Source organism: Sus scrofa, chromosome 6 (assembly GCF_054392235.1).
Source record: "Sus scrofa isolate SSC_HxYL_T2T_F1_AM1 chromosome 6, Sscrofa_HxYL_maternal_Yorkshire_Landrace_v2.0, whole genome shotgun sequence".
NCBI classification, from domain to species: Eukaryota; Metazoa; Chordata; class Mammalia; order Artiodactyla; family Suidae; genus Sus; species Sus scrofa.
Window position 1 is genome coordinate 68,566,449 of NC_139388.1, and position 18,704 is coordinate 68,585,152.

At 64.5% G+C, this 18,704-nt stretch overlaps 1 protein-coding gene across 2 annotated transcripts; it reads left to right on the plus strand.

Moving 5' to 3' along the window:
- Positions 1–1,938: 1,938 nt before the first annotated feature.
- Positions 1,939–11,905, plus strand: GABRD (gamma-aminobutyric acid type A receptor subunit delta). Of its 2 annotated transcripts, none has more exons than XM_084962582.1 (9): positions 1,939–2,113; positions 7,349–7,461; positions 7,740–7,807; positions 7,895–8,699; positions 9,199–9,281; positions 9,700–9,837; positions 10,383–10,538; positions 10,761–10,972; positions 11,221–11,905. In XM_084962582.1, exons 5-9 carry the CDS (start codon positions 9,224–9,226, stop codon positions 11,506–11,508), a joined length of 852 nt encoding a protein of 283 aa, XP_084818708.1. In that variant the 5' UTR covers positions 1,939–2,113; positions 7,349–7,461; positions 7,740–7,807; positions 7,895–8,699; positions 9,199–9,223; the 3' UTR covers positions 11,509–11,905. The 2 variants fall into 2 exon arrangements, with proteins under 2 accessions (XP_084818708.1, XP_020950858.1); XM_021095199.2 differs by having other exon boundaries at positions 7,895–8,115.
- Positions 11,906–18,704: the final 6,799 nt, after the last annotated feature.

The following is an 18,704-nucleotide window of genomic DNA, read 5'->3' on the forward strand; positions in this document are numbered from 1 at the left end:
AGTGTGACAAACTCATTCTCAGCAAACTTGGACGGATGAAAAGTTCCACTCCTGGGATCCAACCTGCAGCCGATTAGAGACAGTACAGACCTGAAATAAAGCTGGCAGACTCTGGGGAAGAACGTCAGCCTTTGGATTTAAGGTCATCGAATATCCCGGCATCCTGGGCATGAGGGTGCAGGTCGCTGCTCTACCTTGTCCTGTTCCTGGTGTCAAGCCATGCTTGCCTGCAGGATTCGAGGAGGAAGAGGCGATTCAGTGCCACCCAGCAACCACAGCCACGGCTGAGCCGCCCGCACAGCTCGGCTCTCCGGTGAAAGCTCGGTGCTAATTTTATGCCTCAGACAATAGAGGAGAGGGAAGAACATAGCAATAATCTGGTTCATCCTGAGCTGATTGCATCAAGTGATTCAAGGTCAGCAGCATTTCTCGGAGGCTATCAGCACCTGATCTTCCCAGATCCAAGGACAGAGCGTGACAGTGAACTCAGCCAAAGAGCCAGCACTTGGACCAGCGCAGAGACCGAAGCTCAGGCCTGAAGGGCAGGAGAGGCAGTGCGGGGCTGGGGCGGGGGAGGGGTTCTGACTCTGCCTGTTGGCTGGCTTTTGCTGGCTCTGAGCCCCTGTATTTGCCTACGTTTATGAAACACCCACCATAGGCCAGAACCCGTTAGACACGAGGGACCCTATGAAGAAGCCGACAGTCAAGGTTCTGTTCTAGCCGAGAAACAATAAAAATGACCCTCGAGGCCACCCAGGGCACGTACCCCTACCAGGCCGTGCTCTCTGCCCTTCTTGAGGGTTAACTCTTTAACTCTCGAGTCCTGTGTGGGAGGGCAAATGCGGGATGTGGCCTCGAGGCCCAGAGCACACACGCACACACGCAGCCCATGGACCTCTGCAGGCAGTGCCTCCACGTACCCAGAGGCCCCTCCTGGGAGACACGCATGCTGGGACCTGCCTGACTTTCCTAGAGCTCGTACCTGGCTTCAGGAGGCAGCTGGGAAGCAGTGCCCTGATATTTGGGCCCCAGGACTGGGCTAGAAAGTCACAGGAGCAAAGCCCTTTCCAGCCGTTCCTCCTGCACCTGCTCCTCCAGGGTCCGTGGTCAGCCGGGACCCACCCCCACTCCAGGACCGGCTCTCCTGTTCAGGTGTTTTCCTAAGATGTTCACGTTGGGTCATCAGCTGATGTGGCGTCTCCAAGTCAGTGAGTGAGACCAAACGATTCAAGTTCGTGGTCAGCTTTTGGGGGGAAACTGCACAGAGCTTTTATGTTCGAGTCACAACAGAGAAGGAACACAAGGGGCCTTGACTTTCTCAGCAGTTGGGCGGGCACGGTGGGTGCCATCCTGTCAGAGCCCAGAGTCGCCCATGCCCTCTGAGGGCGTGTGAACAGGAGATGGGGCCCGACCCGGTAGGCAGAGGGTCACCGCATCCCCGGCCCGGAGAGGGATTCTGACCACAGAACTGCGGCCAGTGTGGGCCCCGCTCCTCTCACCGCGGGGGCCCAAGCGTGAGGGTTCTGGAAGCGCCTGCCGGTGTTGGGGGAGGTGTCTCTCCCAGTTAAAGGTGCCTGCCGCAGGGATGCTGGCACCCTCCGCGGCCCCACCAGTTCCCGGGATCCGTGACCCCCGCCTACGGCCCATGGCACACTCTGCTTCAGGGACGAGGCTCTGCCGCCCCCGTCGGTGTCCAGGCGCCGGGCCGGCAGCCGGAGGCCGCGTCCGCGCGGGTCGTGCGCCTGGGTGGCCACCGGGCAGAGGCGCGAAGGAGCGTTCGCGGCCGGCAAGGGCAGAGGCGCTGGGACGGCGCGGCACGGGGCGGGGCGGCCAGCGGGGGAGCGGCCCGGATTGGGGCGGGGCGGCTCCGGCTCAGGCTCCGGCTCCGGCTCCGCGCTCCGTCCGCCCTCGCGCTCGCGCCGCGCGCCTCCCGCTCCCGCCCGCCTGCGCCGCCGCCGCGGCCGCGGGCGAAGCAACTTCGCGAGCGCCTGCGACCGGCCGGACCCCGACGCCGCCCCCGGTCCGGCGCCGAGCCGGCCGAGGCCATGGGCGCGCTGGCGTGGCTGCTGCCCCCGCTCCTGCTGCTCTGCGCGCAGCAGCACCGCGGCACCAGGTGAGCGAGCGCCGGGGTCGCCCTCGATGGGGAGCCCCGGCTGCTGGGGTAGCGCCCGGCAGGAACCCCTGGTCTTCGGGTCCTCGCGTCTGCCTCCCGCGCCGCCGGGTCCCACCGCGTCGGTGCCCCACCTCGCCCCCGTGACTCCCCGGACCCGCTCGCCCCCGCGGGCCCCCTCTGGGGACCATGCGCTTGGGGCGCCGGCAGCGGCGCTGTTCCTGGTTCTGGCCGCCTCGGTGCTGTCCGCCTCCCGGTGCTGAACCGGCGGCGCGGGGCTTGGGGAGGGCGTCGGAGCCGCTCTCAGGGCTCCCTGTGCCCGGGCTGGGCTCGGCTGCTGAGCTCGCGTCCCTCGGCCCCAGCTGTCCCTTGGCCGGTCCCCGGCCGGCTGGTGTCCTTGCAGGCGCTGACAGAGCGCTCAGATGGCCCGAGCTTCAGGCAGGAAGAAAGGAGGGACCTGGGGACCCGGGAAGAGGCTTCTCCCCTTCCCACCAGAACAGAGCTACCAGGACCTGCTTCCGCCGAAGCTGGCAGGTCTGCGGTGGGCACCACCTCATGGCAGTGTGTGCTTGTTAAGGGGACCCCACAGGGCCGTTTCCGTGCCCTCTGACTCCAGAGTATGCAACGGAGGGAGCCAGGAGCCCCAGGCAGGAGCCGAGAGAAGATGCCCTTTCTTGCCTGCAGAGGAAGGGGCTAAGAAGGAACAGCCCCTGGGCTGAGGCTCCCTCCCTGGCACAACCTCCCTCCCTGGCACCGTCCAGGTCTCTCTGTGGACCTGATGTGGGCCTTGGATCCCCCAGCACGCTGAGCACTGAGCCTGGCCACCTACCATAGAGGTGTGAGGGGTCTTTTTGAAAACTGTCTTGGTACAAGGGCTGCAGAAACAAACAAACAAACAAACAAACAGACAGAGCAAAAGCGGCTCCCTGCCCCCCCCCCCAAGCATTATGGTCTTCGTGGCCAACCAGCTGACGTCCAGGACTTTCAAAGCCAGAAATGGTTGAACACTAGCCCTTACTTTGGCTGTGGGCACTCAGGCAACGTGGAACATGTCTGTGTATGTGCAGTCACAGTTTCCTTGGTGGGGCCGGGGGCAGAGTCAGGAAGGCCACCGTTTACGCCAAGGTCGCAGGTGGCGCGTGTGGCCCCTGTCCCAGGGCTTGTCCTGTATGGAGCCCGACGGGCCCATCTCCTTTCTCCTTTTCCTGCCTCACGGTACCAGGAAGGGCAAAGCACTGAGGTCTGGCCGCGGACAGAGGCCTGGCGTCGGTTACTAGCTCAGTCCCACAGCCATGTAGCCTCAGTTTTGAAATCCAAGTCTCTCTGAACCCCAAAATCTTAGTCCAAGTTTGATGCCAAAAGTCTTGGCGGCAAAGCCTGCCCTGCTTTCGTCTTTGTTCATGATAACACTTTCTGCTGGAGAATTCTCCAGACTCCCCCTCGAGTCCATAAGCACATCATATGGCTTTTCTAAACTCTGAAGTGTCTGAACTCCGACCCGCATCCGGCTCCTGGGGTACCGGGGGAGGGGTGAGCCTGTCTGCCTGTGCAGGAAGGCTGCAGGGCTGAGGGCCCGGTCGGGACAAGGGCCTCTGAGCTGTGGGGGCCTTCATCCATTTGGGGCCTCTTTGCCCATCTGCTCCTATACCCCTCCCCTCGGAAGCCAGGAGGATGCGCCCTCCCGCCCCTCTCCCCCTGGGGTGGTGTGAGGGGACAGCGGGGCTAATGGGAGGTGGATATCCGGCTGCCACTGCTCAGCCCGGATCCCAGGGGTCCTCGTGGGTTAAGAGGGACTGGGTCACGGCCACACTTCCCTGAGTTGGAAGACCCACTCACGCAGCAACCACCCCATCTGCCAGCTGCCTACCCAAGCGGGTGGCCCTCCGTCTCCCTGGAGAAGGTGCCTCGCCGCTCCTGCCTCGCGCTCACCTCCGATCGTGGTGTTTCTCTTCGCCTTGGTAACTGAGGTGCCAGTGTGGTGGCTGCTCTAAAAGCAGAGCTGGCAGGGATCTGTGGGCGAGGATCGGGGAGGGGGCACCTTCAGCTACACCCACCTTCCCTTTTCTGTCCCCAGGGCCACAGGCAAGTGACAGGAGTGGGTGTCTCCGGTGGGGCCGGGAGGCGGGGGTGGGGGGAGGCCAGAGGACACCAGGAGCAGCCCGGGCAGGAGATTTCACCGAGCCTGTGGCGTCCCCCTGGCCGGAGCCTGGAGCCGGTGTCTCTGAGCCTCTGATCCTCTAAGGAAACCCCAGCCCTCAGCCACCGCCGACTTCCTGGGCCGTCGGATGAGTCAGATGCTCTATCCCAAGACTGATCAGAGTCCCCACATTCTTACCCCGTGCCGAGCTCCCCCCACCAGGTACCCTGCCCGACCCCCACCCGGACTCCGCCTGCAGCAGTAGAGGAGGGCAGGGCCCTCCAGGACCCAGAGCTGCATGGAGCACAGCTTCCTGGGCGCTTGGGCCCCCGTGCCCCTTCAGAGCTGCATCAACCACCAGCCTCGTCCTAGTGGAGCAGGGACGCAGGGCGGGGGTGAGGGTCCTGTTCCTTCTCACCCCACAGAGGGCAGAGGCTTAGAGTCTGCTGGGGCCCTGACCGTTTGGGGCCGGCTTCTCAGTGAGGGCTGCCCTTGGCCTTGCCTTTGTGCCCTGAGCTAGCACGGGGCTTTGGCCGAGGGCGGGTGTGCTCGCCTGTGCCTCCAGCCTAAGGCCAGAAGGACAGTGTCTCCCGACGGCCTCGCTCCAGGCTGGCTGGCCGCTGCTGCAAGGTGGCAGCTGGGCCGGTCCAAAAATAAAGCCTCACGGAATCCCTTCCCATTGACCTTGAGCGTGACCTCCATCTGCGTTTGGAATGGCGCCTTCTTGGGGCTGGGGCCTCCTTTAATTCCTCCTTTTCCTTGGTTACCAAAGCCTCTCCCTGGCCACACCCCCCCGCCTAGCCTTGGCCTGGAGGGGCCCCGGGGGTCTGCGGGATACAGCAGCCTTTGTGGGTGGCACTAGCTGAGCATCTCCGGCGTCCAGTTCAGCCCTCCTCAAAGCCCGCAGGAGAAGCAGATGAGGGGCCTGGGCGCCTTGCTGGTGCTTCTCTACGCCACCTGAGAGGGCAGGGTCCAGGGCCGAGTCCAGCTGGATGCCCAGCCCCCGCCTCACACTGCCCCCTCCCCAACCCCGGGTCTGGACCAGGCCCCCTCCTGTCTCTGTGTTTCTGCCTCCCTCCCCTCACGGCCCAGCCTGGCATCACCCCAGCCTCCACGGTGCCCTTAGAGCACAGTCTTCTGTCCCCCAAGACACGCCTCCCCCCCTCCCCCCAACCCCGGATGAGCTCTGTTGTCCACCCCTCTCCACTCGTGGCCCCGGTGCCCCCCGCTGCCACCCTCCAGGCCCCTCCCTGGGCCCCACCTCGTGGAGCTGTCGCTGCAGCCACTTCTGCCTGCCCCCAGACAGGCGCCGGTTCTCTCTCCTTGGGCTCTGATGTCACTTTCTGGGGGAGGCTCTCCCATCCCAGCCGGGAGCTCCTGACCTCCCTTTCCTGTCACCCTCGTCACCCTTAAAGCTACTTGCTTTGGCACCACTCACAGACGCCATTTGGGCCTAGGCTGCAACCATCCTGTCCCCGCTCAGTCACATCCCTGGGGGGTCCCATTTGCCCTCAATGGGTGGGTGAATAATGATGGGACAGCATCCTGCCCCAGGCTGGGTGGGGGGGGATCAGCTCGACGACGGACGTGGGTGTCAGGTAGCGCTGGAGAAAGAAGTGGGGCCTGACGGCAGAGGGTCCGGAGGCGGAGGCGTGGCCGACGCCTAAGAGGAGGATGGAGACTGAGAGTCGGGGGAGGGGGGCTGCAGTGGCCCAGGAGGGGGCTGGAAGCTGCACAGCAGGAACCCCAGAGGGGAGGGCGGGCCAGCAGCGCGGTGAAAGCTGGGAGGGGGTGCCTGGGTGCAGCCACACCTGACTTCAGGTTGCTCTGTCTCAGGGTTCCCAGCAGCCCCTTTGTCCAGACCCGGGCCTGTCATGAATCCCCCAGGGGCTTGGGCCCAGGGTGACCTGGTGGCCTTTTCCCACTGGGAACAGCCGTGATTCAGGGAGAAACAAGCGGGTTCCTCCTGAAAAGTCCCCTTGTCCCCGGGGGGCGGTGGAGGAGGAAGGCCCCTCCCCGACAGGGGGCCAGAGGAGGAAGTGTGTGGGTCCCGGGCCACTGTCACAAGGGACCGCAACCTGGAGGGCCTGAGACCATGGGAATAGTTCTCTCGAGATTCTGGAGGCCAGAGGTCTGAAGCCGGGGGTGCGGGCAGGGCGGGGACATGTCTAGGCCTCTCCCTGGCCTCCGGGCTGCCGGAGTTCGGCTTCCTCGGCCTGTGACCCCATTGCTCCGACTCTGCCTCTGTGGTCACGTGGCTTCGCCTTGTCTGTCCACTGTCTCTTCCTGTAAGGACACTGGTCGCAGCCGTGGTTTAGGGCCCAACCTACTCTAGCATATGGCCTCATCTTAGCCAACTGCATCTGCAAAGCCCCTTCTTCCTAATGAGGTCCCATTCTGGGCTCCAGGTGGACACGCGTTTGGGGGTCACTGTTCACCAGATGATGGTGGGCAGGGGCGGCTATTGGGGAGCTTCTGGCAGCTGGCCTGTGCCGGTCACCCTGTGTGTCCTTGCCATGGACAAACAGGACCAGCCTAGGCTGGAACCAGGGGCACTGCCCCCAGCTGCTCCAGGGTCAGGCTGAGCCCTAGAAGCACAGGGCAACTAGAGGACCTATGGGGCCTGCCTGGGAAGGGACAGAGAGCAGGAGGCTGACTGCAGGCTCCCCAGGGGCCCTCAGCCTGGCCCAGAGTCCCAGGTTTGGACGTCCCCTGCTCCTCCTGTCCCTGCCCTCAGCCTCCTGGTCACGGGTCTTTGCTCCCAAGTCGCCTTTTATAGGGCCCCCGGTTCTCAGAAGCTGAGAGGAGGCCATGTGCTCTTGTTGGGGTCCCCCAGGGCCTATTTGTTGAGGACCCCAGGGGTGGGTGTGCTGGCTGGTTTAGAGGGGGCGTGGGGGCTTGGCCGGGTGGGCGGGGTGCAAACCGAGCGCAGAGGCCAGGGGAGACATCGAGCATCCTGGCCCTGCCCCTCCTGGGGGCTCCCTGTGTCTGGTGTGAGTTCCCAGGGCCTGCTGGGTCCTTCCTGCCCACCTGGCCTGGGTGCCCAGGACAGGCTCGGCCCCTGGCACCCTGCCCGTGACCAGCGGGCCTTGCATCTCCAGGGCAATGAATGACATTGGCGACTACGTCGGCTCCAACCTGGAGATATCCTGGCTACCCAACCTGGACGGCCTGATGGAGGGCTACGCCCGCAACTTCCGGCCCGGCATCGGAGGTGAGGGTGGCCGTCCAGGGCGCGGGCAGGCCACTGGGGCCAGCTGTGGGGTGAGCCCCGCCTGGCTCTGGGCTGGTGGAAGTTGGCTCCCCCGAGGGGTGTGTCAGCCCCCCAGCGAGACGGCTGCCAGGTGGATCTTCTCAGGCTTCAGGCACCAAGACTGCCGCCCCTGCAAAAACCCTGGCTGCTCCCTGTCCTGCCTGCCTGTGGTGGGGGGCGTGGGGTGCCGGGGCCTAGCCTCAGCCCCCCGCCACCTCGGGCCGGCTCCTTCCTCGCAGGGCCCCCTGTGAACGTGGCACTCGCCATCGAGGTGGCCAGCATCGACCACATCTCAGAGGTGAACATGGTAGGTCCCGGCCAGCTCTGCCCGCTGCCGCCCCCGGGCCAGCGCGCCCCGGAGCAGCGGGGCTGATGGCCAGACCCTGCCCCCCAGGAATACACCATGACCGTGTTCCTGCACCAGAGCTGGCGGGACAGCCGGCTCTCCTACAACCACACCAACGAGACCCTGGGCCTGGACAGCCGCTTCGTGGACAAGCTGTGGCTCCCAGACACCTTCATCGTGAACGCCAAGTCCGCTTGGTTCCACGACGTGACCGTGGAGAACAAGCTCATCAGGCTGCAGCCCGACGGCGTGATCCTGTACAGCATCCGGTGAGCCGGCCCGCGGAGCTTGGCGGCGGCCGGCGGTATTTATATCCCCCGCTGCCAGCAGCTGCTCAGGAAGGGGACCGCAGAGGCTGCTGGCGGACAGCCAGCCAAGGCTGCTTTGGGACACACACGTGTCCTCCTGCTTTTAAACCGGGGGGAAGTTCACGTAACGTGACATCAATCATTTAAAAGCGAACAGTTCCGTGATGCCTGGTGCCCTCCGAACGTTGTGCAAACGTCCCCTCGTCTCGGTTCCCATACGCTTCACCCCCGGAAGGAGGCCCAGTGCCCGTTGGCTCCGGCAGCGGCCCGTCTGCCTTCTGTCTCCATGGATGTGTCTGCTCTGCCCATTTCATGCACAAGTCCTCATGCCCTCTGTGAGTCAGTGTGTCCGACTGGTCTCACTTCATTCGGTGTGTTCGAGGTTCGTTGTGTTGTGACACTCATCAGAAGCTCCTGCCTTCTGAGGGACAAACACTCCATTGCACGAACGCATCAGCTTGTGTGTCAGCTCCTCGCTCGCTGGACACTGTGCTGGTTCCACGCTGACGGTCGTGAGCCGTGTTGTGACTGTCGTGAACAGACGTGTACGTGTGTTCGTTTGAATGTGTGTTTTCTGACACAGGCTTTGTGGACCTCATTGCCAACATTCTAAAATTCAGAAGGTTTACATAAGAATCGAAATTCTCTTGGAAACCCAGAACTCTTGGCAACCCGAGCCTTTAGCAGGCTGCCTGGTCAGCAGGGGTGCCCAGAGGCCATGCCCGGGGGCGGGCGGGGTGCTCAGGCTGAACCTGCCGCCCTGGCCCCCGGCTTAGATAGTCAGGTGTTTTCAAGGGTGAGGAAAGTGAATGAAATCCAGTTCTTGATCCCAGAATGAAAACGCACGTATATCTGGGACATGGCCACGGTTTCCAGTTTCCACCCAGAGAGGCAGCTTGGCCTCCACCCCGCATCCCAACCCCCCACTGAAGAGGCCCCATTGGCTGGGGTTAGGGTGTCTCTGTCTGCGGGGCGGCAGGGGGGCTGCTGGCTTCCGGGGCCAGGCCTCACCCTGGGGTGCTCAGCGGCCTGTTGTCTGGACAGAATCACCTCCACGGTGGCCTGCGACATGGACCTGGCCAAGTACCCCCTGGACGAGCAGGAGTGCATGCTGCATCTGGAAAGCTGTGAGTGCCCAGCCAGCGTGGGGAGGGAGGGCGGCGGGGCCCCTGCAGCCAGCCCGGCCCGGGGTCAGGGCGGCACCTGGGGTGGGTGCGAGCCGCAGGGGCTGAAACTGAAGGCAGAGGGGGCTGCGACCCTGAGCAGGCCAGCCCTCCTCCCGCGGTCACCGCCCGGCCGGCTGGCCCCGGATCCCACAAGACACCCATCTGCGTCACTGGGCCCGCAAGGCAGCTCCCGGGGGCCACCAGCAAGGGTGGCTTGCGCTTCTTCCAGCTTTTCTGGCCTTTGCACCTGCCAAAGTGCCAGCGTGGCCCCAGGCCCCCTCGCTCCTGGCCGGGTCTTCCCGTGCTGTCCCCGCCTGTGTGCGGGGCCGCGGGGCTGGGGGGCGCCGGGCTCTGCTGCCTGTCTGTGGGCTCCCTGCAGACGGCTACTCGTCCGAGGACATTGTCTACTACTGGTCGGAAAACCAGGAGCAGATCCACGGGCTGGACCAGCTGCAGCTGGCGCAGTTCACCATTACCAGCTACCGCTTCAGCACGGAGCTGATGAACTTCAAGTCAGGTAACGGGGCCTCTCGCCCGCGAGCCTGGCCTGGGGCTTTCGAGTGCTGCTAACAGAGCCCCTGGCCGGCTTCGAGGGCCCGAGGCTGCGGCTGGCAAACTGCCGCTCCGCATGAGCGGTGCCAGCCGAGTGGCCGGGTCGGGTTTCCTCGGGCTCACTCCTCGGTCCCTCATGGCGTCCAGGGCTTGGCGGGGGCGGGGGGGGGGGTCCCTGAGGGGTGGGGCCCCTGAGGGGTGGGGCCCCTCCTGATCCTGGTGTCCATCGTGGGAGCTTGGCTGTGCCCGAGGAGGGCAGGAGGGAGGGAGCGTGGCGCTCAGGGGAGGGGGTTGGGGGGGACGGTCCCTCCTTCCCGTGGAGGCCCCACCACAGGGCTGGCCCCTCCGCTGAGCCCAGGCCTGGGGCACGGGCGGCTCCTGGCCCTCACGCGGTGAGGGTAGGGTGTCTCCCTGAGGCTGGCCGTGGCCCGCCTGCCCGCCCCAGCCCTCCCCTCCTGCGCACTGCCAGCCGTGTGGCAGGTCTGGCCCTGACGGGTGGCCCTCCGGCAGCCGGCCAGTTCCCCCGGCTCAGCCTGGCCTTCCACCTGCGGAGGAACCGCGGCGTCCACATCATCCAGTCCTACATGCCCTCCATCCTGCTGGTCGCCATGTCCTGGGTCTCCTTCTGGATTAGCCAGGCCGCGGTGCCCGCCAGGGTTTCTCTAGGTACGGGGCCCTGGCCTCCGCCCCCAGGGAGCTGGTGCAAGGGTGGGAGCCTGGGGCCGGGCCCTGAGTGCACCGGTCACGAGCACAGGCCTGGCCTGGTGGCCCCTCAGGCACTGTCCTGGGCACTGGCCGGCCAGGCCGGGCCCGATAAGAGGATGACCGGCTCCCAGGTTGGGGTGGGGGTGGCAGCGGCCCAGGGACGGCACCACCTGTTCCCGCCAGGCATCACCACTGTGCTGACCATGACCACCCTGATGGTCAGTGCCCGCTCCTCCCTCCCACGGGCATCCGCCATCAAGGCGCTGGACGTGTACTTCTGGATCTGCTATGTCTTCGTGTTTGCTGCCCTGGTAGAGTACGCCTTCGCCCACTTCAATGCCGACTACCGGAAGAAGCAAAAGGCCAAGGCCAAGGTCAAGGAGCAGAGGGCTGAGGTGAGGCTGGGCCGGGCCAGGTCTCCAGTGTTCAGGACCGAGGCTCCCCCCTGCCCACCCAGTACGGGCCGGCAGGTGCACCTTTTCCTGCGCTCGGCCTGGGACCCTCTGCCATTGCCGCTCCTGGGTCGGGGGGACAGGCCGGGACTCCTGGACCTGCCGCGGTGCCTGCTGGGGGGTGGAGCCACTGGCCAGGCTGGGGGTCCCACAGAGGGGCTGCTCATCCCCCCCCCCCCGCCCCCGTGCAGATGGACGTGAGGAGCGCCATCGTGCTCTTCTCCCTCTCGGCCGCCGGCGTCACCCAGGAGCTGGCTGTGTCCCGCCGGCAATGCCGCGTGCCCGGGAACCTCATGGGCTCCTACAGGTCCATGGAGGTGGAGACGGGGGAGACAAAGAAGCAGGGGGGTGGCCGGGGGGGCCTCCGGGCCCTTTTCAAGCCCATCGACGCAGACACCATCGATGTCTACGCCCGCGCCGTGTTCCCAGCCGCCTTTGCCGCTGTCAATGTCATCTACTGGGCAGCCTACACCATGTGAGACCGCGGGTGGGCCTTCGCACCTCCTGCTGCCCAGAACCTCCTGGGGGAGGGACGCACGCTGCGTGTTTCGGAGCCTGCAGGCCACAGATGGCAAGAGGAAGGCCCCGGCTCCGTCCCCGCCCTCACAGGGACGCGGGCGCTGCGGACACCGGCCCATGGCCTCCTTTCCCGCAGTAGAGCCGCCTGACCTGGGCCCAGCCAGGCAGGCGCTGTGCCTGGGGAGCTGCGCGTTTGACTAAGAACGTGGTCCCGAGCCTGGGCTCTGGGGTGTGGACCAGGAGGGGCGGGGGCCGGGAGTGGATGGCGCTCGACGTTGTGGGGAGACGGTGGCAAAGGCGCTTGTGGGCCTTCGGTCCCAGCATGAAATAAAATGAGGCCTTTGGCCGCTGCTCACATTCGCTGCTGCTGCTGCTGCTGCGGCCTCCTCTTCCAGCCCCCAGAGCTTGGAGCCGTCTCTTCCAGCGGGAGCTGGGGGTGCGGGAGGCCGAGGCGGCGTGAGGAGTCACCCCCACCCCCGGTCCCTTGGCCGAGAACAGAGCACTCTGGGTCCTCACAGACACCCCAGCCCCTCCCCACCTCTGCCGCCACCACGGGCCCAGGGTGACAAAGTCACCCTGGACGACCCTCGGCCTTGGGAGTTGACAGGCAGCCCCACAGAGAGAAGGGAGGTCGCCACGCTCGGAAGGAACAGAAGCCGAGACCGAGGGGCGGCCTTGTCACCCAGCTGTCTGCGCAGCGCGGGGAACGCCCCACTCAGTGTCCTGACGGTCAGGCGGCAGCCAGGCAATGACCCCGCTGGCCCTGCGGGGTCCCTCCAGGACCACAGCCAAACCACCTTGAGGGGAGTGTGTGAATCAGAAAGGCGGCCCCGCTGCGCCCTGCCCTCAGCCAGCACACCTGTCCAGGGTCTGCAGTGTCCCCAGGCCATGAGGGCAGGTGCTGGCAGAGTGGCCCCTGAGGCCAGGCGGTCCAGCCAGGGATGCAGAACCCACTCCCTCCCACAAGACCGGCCATGGCCGAGGGCGGAGGTGCACCTCACTCAGGCCCATGCCTCCAGCTCGGAGGCCCCTCACCCCCCCGCCAAAGAGACTCTTGCTCTGAAAGGCCAGGCTGCAGGTCTGGACACGGTCATCTCGGGGACTGGGACGGGCCAGGGGGCAGGGCCACGGGGCCCCAGCATGACTGCCCTGGGAGCACCGCAAACCATGCAGGAGAGCGGGCAGCTGGGCAGCAGCAGAGCCTGGATCTGGGTCGGCCAGGGCCCGGGGCAGCTCGGGGCAGCAGGGCTCGGCTGGCCATGCACGCCAGCTCCAAGAATGAGGGCAGTGATACCTCTTTGTCCCAGATCGGCACCCTCTGGCCTGTGTGTCCCCAGCAGGATCACTGCTTTCCCCCCCACCCCCACCCCCACCTCAGGTACCTGAAGTGTGTCCAGGCCCCAGCTGGTGCTCTGAAGCCCCCACCCCCACCCCGGTACTCCTGCCCGGGCACCCAGGGTCCCACCCAAAGGCTTGCCTCCCACCCACCTGGAGGACGCTCACAGAACTGCTGTGCTCACCTGGGTCCAGAAGCCAGTGAGCCACTCCCCTCTTCTGCCAGGACCCCAGCACCCATCGCCCGCCTCTTCCCGCCCTCCTCCCACTGCGCGAACCCACAGGAGCTATTTAAAGCCGGGCTTTGTGACCGCCTCGGGCACCCACGCAGCGCGGCCCGCCGGGCAGGAGCCTTCTCCTGATTCTGCAACCAGCAGTCCCGCCCTCTCGCCCGCAGGCTGCTATTTCTGCCCGCGCAGGGGCAGGGCTGGTTCTCTCTGGTCCGGGGTGGTGACAGGAGCGGATGGAAGGCCAGGGCCGGGCAGAGGTTTGCAGCTGAGAGGAGCGGTGCGGACAGGGGTGTCAGCGCTTCCTGCAGGGGCATCCAGGCGGGTCGATGGGTGGGAGGTGGCCTGGGCTCTGTACACATCTTACCCTGGCAGGGACAGAGTGGAGCCTGGTGGCTTCCCTGTTTGCTGTCTCCTGCGGAGACTGGGATGGGTGCGCTGATCTCTGGGTCCCAAAGTGCCTCCCTGAGAGCTGGGACAGCCCGTCCCCAAGGCTGGAGGGGCCGGAGTGGCAGGGCACAAAGCCCAGCTGCCCTCCCTCGTCTGCGGGGCAGGGTGGGCACTGATCACCCCACTATGAGGCGGTCAGCCCACCGCACACGGAGCCCACACCGGGGGCCTTGAGTTCCCTCAAAAGCAGAGCCTGAGACAAGGACCTGGTGCCACGGACTGGGGGGGTTATGGTCCCAGTTCTGGAGGCCAGGGTCCGAGGTCAGGTGTGAATGGGTCTGCTCCAGGCCTCTCCCCACTCCTGGCGCTTCTGGCGATCCCTGGTGTCCCTCGGCTTGCAGACATGTCACCCGGTCTCTGTCCCCATCACCACATGGCTGTGTCCCCCTCTTCTTGCAGAGGCACCTACTGTTGGGTCGGGGACCCCATTATCCAGTGCGACTTCATCTTAACTCATTACAGCTGCAAACGGGTCACATTCTGATGTTCTGGGTGGACAAAATGCAGCCCAGGACAGAGGGTGACTCCCCAGACTCAGGAGGGCGGGGTGGGGAGAACAGAGGGAGGGGACCTGCAAGGGCCTTGACTGGCCTGGGGTAACCAGGTCCCCAGCCCACGGGGGAGCCCTGGGGAGGGGGGCCTGAGTCGTCCTTCAGAAGAATGGGAGCCGAGGCTTTACCACAAGCTCCTTCCCCCAGGCTGCCCACCTTCAAGATGAGCGGCACCCCTGCTTCACTCCGGAGGGCCTGGAGGTGGCAGCTGCGATGGCTCAGGGCGGCCCTGGTTCTTTAAGGTGCTGGCTGTCATAGCAGCAGTAACAAAAGACACGGAGGTTCCGTGGAACAAGCCACTTGGAGCCACGCGGCAGCCAGTCCAAGCTGTCGTCGGGAACCCCCCTCTCCCAGAGCCCCTGGCCAGCACTTCTGCTCACTTAGGCCACCTCCTGGTACAGTGACCAGACCCTGGTCCCAAGGGGCAACCCTCAGTCACCTTGCCCTTACGGGTGCCTGCGGCTCTGTGACCACTCTGTGCCCATGGCGTGTGGGAGCCCGAGAAGGGACGCCTACGATTTTTTTTTTTTTTTCTTTTTAGGGCCACATTCGTGGCATAGGGAAGTTCCCGGGCTAGGGGTCGCATCGGAGCTATAGCTGCTGTCCTGCACCACAGCCACAGCAACGAGGGATCTGAGCCACATCTGTGAGCTACCCCACAGCTCACGGCAATGCCAGATCCTTAACCCACTCAGTGAGGCCAGGGATTGAACCTGTGTCCTCATGGAAACTAATCGGATTCTTAACCTGCTGAACCACAACAGGAACTCCCGGGAATCCTACAAAGTTGAAAGTCAAGTGTGCTGCTCAGAGCCTTGGGGACCCTCCCCTCTGCCACTGTCACCATTGCTGCTGTACGTCAGCTCAGCCCATTGTTATCTTGGACTGATGCCAAGCTGGCACTTCCGGGAACCAGGCTGGAGTGGCTTCTCTGTCACTTGGTTTTAGGGGCCCCAGCCGGACATGAAGCCACAGGTTTGAGCTGAGGGGACGCATGGATCTCTGGGATAGGCGGCCTGGTCTCTGGGCCCCTTTTAGGTAATTCTGTACCCTGGAGACTCACTGGGTCCTAAGCCGAAGGGACCATTTCCACTGTCGCCAGACAGCTGCACACCTGCTTAGAAATCCCAGCTGGCGGGCAGCTCTGGCCACATGGGGCCTGGTGCCCTGTGTTCCCCGTGCCAAGGTCGGGCCCCCAGACATGTTTAGGGCACTGCTGTCACACAGCGAGTAGCTCCCCACGCAGGCCTCTCTGCCTCGCCCCAGGGGCCTAGGGGGTCTCCCTCCATGCCTCTAGCTGGGGCTTCTGCAGTCCCCAGGGGCCTCCAGACCTGCAGCAGGCGCTCTGCTCTGGGTGCTGCTGCAAACCTGCACCAAGTGTGGGTCGGCGGCCTCCACCGCGTGGAGAAGCCCGGCCCGAGCTGGGCAGGTTGCGGTGCTGCAGCGTGGTGACCCTCCCCGAGGCTGGACCCTGACCCCGTGGGATCTGCGTCCCCGGCCAGTGGCTCTCACTGGGACTCACTTCCCGTCCGCCGGGCCCAGTGCATTCACCATCCTCCTCCAAGTGGATCGGGAGACAAACCACTTGGCCCACTAGTCCACACGAGCCGGCGCCCCCACCTCTGCTGTGGCCCCACCGTGCCTCCCGCCCCTGGAGCCCTTGCGGAAAGGGGTCCTGCTGTTTCAGGACCCGCGGCGGCCGTGCCTCCAGTTCACGTGGCCACGCGGGTCAGCCAGCCTTGAGCTTCCTGGTAACACCGGAGCCCCTCACCTGCGCCTTTCTCATTGTTTTGGTGACAGGCCTGCCTTCTAGTTCTGGGGACCTGGCGGGGGGTGGCACCTGTGCCTTCTCCCTGACGGTGCTCCCCCACCCCCCAGCCTCCAAGCCCCTCTTCAAACTCTTCCAACGCTGTTCCTGTGTCTCCACCGCTGTGCCCCGGCCTCAGGGAGCCACCCCAGCTGGGCCAGGGCTGGTGCCCCCCTGCTAGGACAGTCAACAGTCAGTCCTAGATCCCAGCCCAGCCCCTGATCCAACCCCCCCGCCCACCCCACACATGATGGAGCGCTCCTGAGCCGGCCTTGTGGCTCCCTTGGGAGCGAGCCAGGCTCTCCTGAAGCAGGTGCTTGGTATCCTGCTTGGGCCGGGCTGAACCGGCCCTGCTGTGGTCTGGACCCAGTGAGGGGAGGGGTGGATTCTGAAGGGACAAGAGTGAGGGTTGAATTGCATCCCCAAGAAGGTAAGGTCCTCATTCCTGGTGCCTGTGACTGTGACATTGGAAATCGGGTCTTGGAAGATGTAATTAAGACGTAGGTTAAGATGGGAGTTCCCGTCGTGACTGAGTGGTTAAAGAACCCGACTAGGAACCATGAGGTCACGGGTTCGATCCCTGGCCTCACTCAGCGGGTTAGGGATCCGGCATTGCCACGAGCTGTGGTGTAGGTCACAGACACAGCTTGGACCCTGCATTGCTGTGGCTGTGGTGTAGCTGGCAGCTGCAGCTCTGATTCGACCCCTGGCCTGGAAACCTCCATATGCTGCGGGTGTGGTCCTAAAATGCAAAAAAAAAAAAAAAAAAAAGATGTAGGTTAGGATGAAGTCCTGTTGGGGTGAGGTGGGCTCTAGGTCTAACCCCCGCTGCCCCCTTTGAGGAGAGGACAGACAGTGAGTCAGGGCAGACAGCTGTGTGACAACAGAGGCAGAGACGGCAGAGATGCGTGTATTTGCAAGGACCCCAAGGGATGCCAGGAAAGCCCAGAATCTAGGGAGAGCCTCCAGGAGGGACCGGGCTGCCCACACCTGGGCTCCTGGCCTCCAGGCCCTGGGCATAGATTTTGGTTGTTGCAAGGCTCCCAGTTGTGGCCCTTTGTCACAGAAGCCACAGGAAGCGTGCGAGGAGCACTCTTTGGCAAGTGTGCCATTACAGATGTATCTCCAGGGCCTCCTCTTTCCACTGTTGTGTGGGATGGGATCTGGGCACCAGATCCTGTGTTCACTCATAATGACCCCAGGCCAGGCTCAGGCCCACGCCCCTGATAGGGTCCTGCTCTTAGCCCGAGAGGCCTGCCGAGGCTGCGGTCAGTCCTCCTGGGCCCTGTTGCCTCATGAAGGTTAGACCTTGGGCCTGACTCTCAGCACCCCTGCCTTCTGGCTGAAGGAGACGAGGTGACCTGGAGGTGACCTTTCCGGCTCCCCCTGCTCCCCGACGCCCTGAGGCCAAGGCGCTCCCGACCCAGTAGTGGCAGGGTCTGCGGGCCCGTGGGCACCACCCCACGTTTTCTGCCAGGGGGCTGGGCCCTGGTCGTCATCAGGCAGAGTGACCCAGCTCCACGGTGCTTCCAGGCCCCCAGAGTAGCATCCACCGCAAGGACTTCAGGGCACAGAGCGAACTTGGCAGGTGACCCTGGGAGGCAGGAATGAGCAATGGGGAGGGGAGGAGAAGCCCACGGAGCCCGTCCCTGGGCTGTTGCTGTGGGGGTGTGGTCTCCAGCCCAGAGACCCTCTGGGGAGCCATACCTACAGCCCCCAGCAGTGTTCTGAGGATGGCCAGCTGGGTCCAGGGCCCACTGGCTGAGGGCTGCCCTGGGATGCTGACGTCCCCCTTGCAGGCTGCCCTCCCACCCTGGGCCGGGCAGGTCAGAGAAAGTCCTGGGGTGGGACAGGTAGAGACGGGGGCCTGCCTGTGCTTGGGGACTGTGCACCTGCTGCCCTGAAATTGGAGGGGAGCCGAGGGGACGGACACAGGGGGTCAAGGGACCCTCCAACCAGAGGTCCTGGATTTCCTGCGTGGTGGGGCGGCCATTTGGAGGAAATCAACGTGTTTTTCCCTTTTACCTCCGGAGCGTGACGTCTGGGTTAGGAAGTCCCATGACAGAGTTCCCTCATGGCTCAGTAGGTTAGGGATCCGCCATTGTCGCCGGTGGTGCAGGTTCAATCCCTGGCTCGGAAACTCCCACATGCTATGGGTGGGACCAAAGAAAATGAAGTCCTGTGATGTGGTGGCCGGGAGTTGGGCTCGGAGCTGGATGCCAGCCTTGTAACCCTGGGTGAGTGACTCAACCTCCCTGGGGCTCTTCGCCTGCTAATGGGGTAAGGATGGCCCTTGGTTGTCATGAGCTTTAATGGATACAGTTAATAAAAAGCATCTACTGCAGTGCCTGGTACCTTGTGCCATTCAGGAGGTGCCCAGGGCACCCAACTGCCTCGGGGAAGGCGATCAGCCTGGTGGAGGAGGCACGTGAAAGCAGAGCTTGGTTGGCGTTCGGGTTCCGGTGCTGGAAGTAGCATGTGCAGCAGGAAGGTAGGCTTGCGGTCTTCCAGCCCCGCCCGGCAGGGCCAGGGCACTTTCTAGGAAACGCTGGCTTAGCTCCTTGGCTGCGGCCCAGGAGGAGGCCTGGTCTCGAGAAACGGGACAGCCCACCTCTCCCAGCCCAGGGGCTGCAGGAAGGGCGAGCAAAGGGGGAGAGGAAGGGGCTCCAACAGGCCCGAGAGAGATGTCTCCCCGACTCCAAGTTCAGCGATGACATGCCATGGGGGTTCAGCAAACGCTGCACCTGGAGGGCTGGTTTAGTGGCACAGCAGGTGGCGGGTGACCT